The sequence below is a fragment of the Augochlora pura genome, chromosome 5 (assembly GCF_028453695.1).
Source record: "Augochlora pura isolate Apur16 chromosome 5, APUR_v2.2.1, whole genome shotgun sequence".
In the NCBI taxonomy this organism is placed as follows: domain Eukaryota; kingdom Metazoa; phylum Arthropoda; class Insecta; order Hymenoptera; family Halictidae; genus Augochlora; species Augochlora pura.
Window position 1 is genome coordinate 19,377,451 of NC_135776.1, and position 6,069 is coordinate 19,383,519.

At 48.1% G+C, this 6,069-nt stretch overlaps 1 protein-coding gene across 1 annotated transcript; it reads left to right on the forward strand.

The window, feature by feature from the left end:
• Positions 1–2,761: 2,761 nt before the first annotated feature.
• LOC144470137 (uncharacterized) lies at positions 2,762–6,063 on the forward strand. The gene is made up of 3 exons (XM_078180992.1): positions 2,762–2,888; positions 3,665–4,112; positions 4,397–6,063. The coding sequence occupies exons 1-3, from the start codon at positions 2,805–2,807 to the stop codon at positions 6,010–6,012; spliced, it is 2,148 nt and encodes a 715-aa protein (XP_078037118.1). The 5' UTR covers positions 2,762–2,804; the 3' UTR covers positions 6,013–6,063.
• Positions 6,064–6,069: the final 6 nt, after the last annotated feature.

Genomic DNA, 6,069 nt, shown 5'->3' on the forward strand with positions numbered 1-6,069 from the left:
TCTCGCCTCTTCCGCCGCGCTGAGAATTTCACGTGTTCGCAGTAAAAACGATCTTCCTGGGTATCGATAAATATTCGCCTGAAGAAAATTTTACGCGTTGTCAATGCTTCGAAATTGTTTTTGCAGGAAGCAAATTTATCATTATTATTGTTATTATTATTCTTTGTTAACACATTGCGTGCGGCGCATTTTTACGCTCTTGAAAAGTTGATATTCATTTTTTTTTTGCTAACCATTTGTTAAGGGGATACGCAAGACTTCGTTACCCTGGTAACATAACAAGAAAGATAAATTATTATTATATTATATTATATTATATTAAAGCAATTATTTAGTTCCCTAACACGTTCTGTGCCGAGCTGTATTTAGTCGACTTTTCATTCTGGTCAATTAACGCTTTAAAAATCGATATATTATTTTTATTTACCAAGTATTGTTAATCTGACTGTGAAGCAGACTTATCGTAGATCCATTCTTTTGGTGGAAATTAATTCTTCGATTTTAAACTTCTTTCGGTTGAAATATATTTTACGGAATCACATTTGTCATAAAATATCTGTTTTCAGCACATTAAATATTGGGTTGTTCGGAAAGTAATTTCGTTTTTCCCAAGAAAAGACTTAATTTTTTCACAGCCAACTTCACGCTTAAGCTGCATAATCATTATATAATTGGACAACTGATGTAGTAAGTCTTGTTTGCTAAAAATTTTGTTTGATTCTTTACAATAGATTTTGTTTAGTAATCTATTGTGTTTCATTTCCACCAAAAAAAAAACGAAATGACTTTCGGAACGACCTAATAGATATGACTGCGTGTACCATCGGTGGTCCCGAAGATCAAGCTTAACCTGTACCACCGGTGGTACACGTGGCACGGAACGCGTTAACAAGCCCGGTTCGAGGCACAGTGTCTCCTGGCTGATCGAAATCTGATCACCGAAAGGCGCCAGATTTTTCAGCCGTTCAATCGGCCCGGCGATATCGCGAACACGGCCACCCGCTCGCCACTCGCCACCACCGCCGCCACCGCTCCCAATTGAAATTCCTGCCGGAAGTTGTACAGGAATTCTCAAGCGGAGCAAGAGCGATGCAGATGGCGGAATCTTCGGAGGATCCCGGAATTTCCACGAGGAAGTGAGCACGTGGCATCCGGGGGCTTCGAAAAGTTTTCCTGTCAGCCGATCCACCGATTCGTAAACGATGCCGGGTATTCCGCGATGGTTACGCAACGGATCAACTTTCGCCGGATCTCCCCCCCCGCGATTTGAACAAAGTTCCCCCCCGCCTACCCCTCGCCTCGTCTCCTCGCGCACTGGATAGAGACGAGCGCAAGTGCGTGGCCGTTTCGCGCGGCAAGAATTCCGGGACACAATCTTTCCGCTGCGTTTCGCTTGGTTCAAAGATTCGTTTCCGCGGGGCCAACCCCCGTCAACCCCCGCGGGTAGGGGTGGGGGGGAGGCGGGCCCCTGTTGTCTCGCGCAATCTCGAGCGGAACAAACGATCGGCCCCGAAACTCACAACTATTCCTCAGATCTCCCGGTCCGTTGAAAGAGAGCTGGGACTCGAAAATGAATGGAACGAGACGGGGGACCGCGGGTACCGATGCCCCCCTCCCGAGACTTCGCCTTTGGAATCTATCCAATTCGTGTCGCGGCCGCCTCCCTTTTCTCTCCGTGGAATCTATTAGATTGCCGCGAGAGCCGCGGCCCGAGCGCCGCCGGTCTTCTTTGCAGCGGGAACAAAGAGTACGGACGTTTTAATTGCCGCCAATAACTCCGTGCACCGTCGATGACTTTTCGACAGATTTACATTATTTTTCTCCCGTCGACCAAGCGATTGCTATACAGTTGAATGATTCATTTTTCAGCTTGGAAATCGATTCCAAGTTCCTTCAATTTTTTTACAGCAGATAAATTGTAGACCTATTCGTCTAAAGGCGAATTTTTGCTGGATAACTTTATTCGGGAATGGTATAGAAATTAAATTAAAGTGGACACCATCGGAATCCACCCGATACCATGGGACCACCCATATCGAATACTTGAAGGAATCGTGCCTGAGAAGATTAGATGTAACAAAATCTCTAGCCAATAACAATTGAGGAGATTATCATCTATCGTGCTCTAATTTTTATCTAAAATTCATTGTAGAGCAATTATTTGTAATTCAGCTAAACTCGGAGCGTTGCAAACCTTGTTAAAAAGAAAAAATTAAAAAAGACTTTGTTCGTTCGTTGATTTAAGATCGAGTGCCACGAATATTTACGATCACCGATTCAACGAATACTTACAATTTCCTGATGGATCTCTGCTGTAACGCTCCTCGAGCATTGTCCTAAATCCAAGACTGAGAAAAATCGAAAAGCACGGGCCCGAAATAAAAAGTTCGTTCGCGGTTTCCGCGCAATATGAGATTGAGACGTTCGCGTCAAGTTGTTGACTCTGACGAAAATTGATGACAGCGTGCGTCGCGATGCATTCGTTATTCGCGGCACGTGTGTAACGCGTCGCGTTACGTGTTACGGCAAAAGACTGCCGCCGTAAAACCGCGTGACAGCCGGGCCGCGTGTATTGATAATCGAACCGTTCCCGAACATGAGAATAGATTACGGAAGTCGGAGCCCGTCGAAATCATTTGTTACGCCCGTGACATTGTTTCCTTGTAATTGCCGAAGACAGCTGTTCCCGCATAATTTGTCCTATTGTCGCTTTAGCAAATGGATCAGCGCATTCATTATCACCGTATAAATACCACCGCGAATTCGTTGGTTTTGGTAGAGCAGAGACGAGCTCGCCAATCAAGATGCGTGTGACCGTGCTGTGTATTCTCGCCCTTGTCGGCGCTACGTGCGCCCTTCAGCTCCCTGTACGCGCCTCCCGGCAATCGGTAAGTTTACCTGTCTGACTGTTACCTTCCACTTTCTTTTCTTCGGAATTTCTTACTTTCATACGAACATTTATTTCAATTTGTCATTCGCGTACGACACAAAGAAACTAACCGCACAGAAAGATCCGATTTATTGTAATTTCTTCTACAAACTCTGCAACTTGTACCACAGAATTGATACTTTCCTAGATTGCAAATAAATAGACTAAACATTACGGATCTACAACTAAAATATGTAAGCGAAAGCTAAAAGAGCGGGAAGCTTGAAATAATCGAACATTTACACATTGTCTTTGTTGAGGGGTTGTGTGGAATAAAACACTCTCGTGTAGTATAAAACCAGAGTAAATAATTATATATTTAGAAGTTAATATAATGGTACGGTGGAAGGACAGGCGCACGATGTGAATGCTACGGACTATACAGAAGAACTCGTGAGCTAGGCGACAGTACGCAGTTCTGTGCCTAGCGTACTTGAAGGTTTACCTGAACCCTCATAAAAGTTCGGTACCTGGGATGTAGAGGTTTTCCTAAAAATACAGACATACTTCGTTCTGCTTAACAGTCTTCGACGTATTAACATTTTTAACGAAAGTTTGTCCTCCGAGTTTGTCCTCCACATTTTGCAATCGATGAAGATCTACGAATAATGTTTCCGATTATGATCTGCTGCGCGTTATTGCGCGTTTATATCTAGAATAAATTGAAAAATAAGTTATTATAGAGACAGCAAATAAAATAAAAAGATCGCCGACTGATTTTCTTGCCTCACACAGATACTCGGTATCCCGATACCAAAATTAGGCGGTGACGACTCTTCGAGCTCGTCCTCGTCGTCCGAGGAAGACCCGTCCACCGTCGATCTCGCGAATAGTTTGGCGCAACGGCTCGTCGATGACGTCGTGAATGGAATTGAAGGTCTCGGGGCAGGTGCCCTGATTCCGTTCAATATCGTCACGACGCTGACCGACACGCTCACCAAGGACGCAAAGGACTGGCTAGTCAACGTCATTGGCAACAACAACTTGCCCGTCGACGTGGACGTCGTGAAATTGTCTGGCGATTTGGTGCAGAGCATCATCAAAGACGTCCAAGTGATAGTCCCCGATATCCTTTCCAACTTGTTGAAACCGGTCGAATTGAAGGCTAAAATCGTGAAAGTCTTGATCCGTAGCATCGTGCAATTTCTGAAGAAGATCCTGCCGAACGGAGGACATCGTCCAGGTGAGTCGAAGCAATCCGAAAACGAGGTGCTTAAAAGATTGACAGTGCGCACTCTCGGTCAAGTTAACAAGCACAACCTTTCTCTAACGCGACACAGCTACTAATCCCGATAGTCTTTCAATTTCTCCAAGCTTCTTTAGTATCCTCCTAACACAGCCTCAAACGGTTTCTGATCCTGAGATCGCACAGCTTTTGTAATACTGAAATCGATCCTGCGATAGTGGATTCTGATACTTCAGCTTCTTCTGCTTCGTGTTCTATTCCATCCGAACTTGGCTGTCCAGGTTCGACATCCGCCGCTCCCTCTACATCTAGTGGGCCTAGCAGACCTTCAGATGGACCCACTTCGACCTCCGCAGCCCCCTCTAGTAGTCAGGGACCTACGTCTAGCACACCTAGCTCACCCAGCAGGCCTACGAATGGCCCCAGCTCTAGCTCACCTGTTCCTTCTTCTAGCAAACCTAGCTCCCCTGCGTCACCTTCCAGCAGTCCTAGTACACCTCCTCCTTCCTCTAGCAAACCTACGCCTTCTACTAACAAACCCAGTAGCTCGCATGCTCCCTCGTCCCATAAGCCGACACTTCCTCCACACGGTTCCAGCTCGCATGCTCCTTCGTCCCATAAGCCAACACGTCCTCCACACGGCTCCAGCTCGCATGCTCCAACCCATAAGCCAACACGTCCCCCACATGGCTCCAGCTCGCATGCTCCAACCCATAAGCCAACACGTCCCCCACATGGCTCCAGCTCACATGCTCCTTCGTCCCATAAGCCGACGCATCCTCCACATGGTTCCAGCTCGCATGCCCCAACCCATAAGCCGACACGTCCCCCACACGGCTCCAGCTCGCATGCTCCAACCCATAAGCCGACACGTCCTCCTCACGGCTCCAGCTCGCATGCTCCACCCCATAAGCCAACACATGGCCCTTCTCCACCACATAGGCCGACACATCCTCCACACGGTTCCAGCTCGCATGCTCCACCCCATAGACCAACACGTCCTCCACATCCTCATCCAACACATGGCCCTTCTCCACCACATAGGCCGACACATCCTCCACACGGTTCCAGCTCGCATGCTCCACCCCATAGACCAACACGTCCTCCACATCCTCATCCAACACGTCCTCCACATCCTCATCCAACACGTCCTCCACATCCTCATCCAACACAATCTCCACATCCTCATCCAACACAATCTCCACTTCCTCATCCAACCACGCCGCATCCAACCTCGAAACATCCTAACCCGAGCACGGCGTGCCCAGGTCAATCGCCGCCGCCGTCTCATCGGCCACCGCACGACAAGCCACCGCACCACAAGCCGCCGCACCACAATCCTCCGCATGAGAACAAGCCAGGCCACTCGCAGAAGCCCAAGCAAGACTCGTCAAGCGAATCCAGCAGCTCGGAAAAATCGTCGAACCGCAGAAGCCAGAGGGACATCGAGATCACCGTATCCGGTGACATCGACGTGGACAAGTTGAGGAACGCTCTGTCCAAGGTCGACTTCAGCAAGGTTACCAAAGAGATCCCGAAGATAGCGGACCTGAAGAAACTCGAAGAACTCTCCCCGTTGCCCGGATTGGCGGAAGCCACCAAGCATGCCAGGAAGCTCTTGATCAAGTCCCTCGGCGTCGCAGCAAAGACCGTACCGGAAGCCATCCAAAAGGCTCTGAACCTCGCTATTAAGAGCGCGGACCCAGCCAACGCCATCGTCGCTGTGGTAAACACCATTTTGAAGACGTACCTCGGCGTGGCACAGAGCGTGATCTCATTGGCTCCTGTCGGTCTTGCTCTGGCGAGGGAAGCCGCGATCATTGTCGGAAGCGTTGTCAGCACTGTTCTCAGCGTTCTGTCCGCCAGCGTTGCCGCCGGAGTACAGGCACTCCTCTGAACTGGACATTTTTAATGGATCAGTATGAAATTGTATTTGGCCCGTACTGTGTTTTAT

Bases quoted from the DNA above. Each gene is read 5' to 3' on its own strand.
- LOC144470137 (XM_078180992.1), top strand. From the start codon at position 2,805: ATGCGTGTGACCGTGCTGTGTATTCTCGCCCTTGTCGGCGCTACGTGC. The intron at 2,889-3,664 runs GTAAGTTTACCT...TGCCTCACACAG, and splicing joins TACGCGCCTCCCGGCAATCG to ATACTCGGTATCCCGATACC. The intron at 4,113-4,396 runs GTGAGTCGAAGC...TTGGCTGTCCAG, and splicing joins GAACGGAGGACATCGTCCAG to GTTCGACATCCGCCGCTCCC.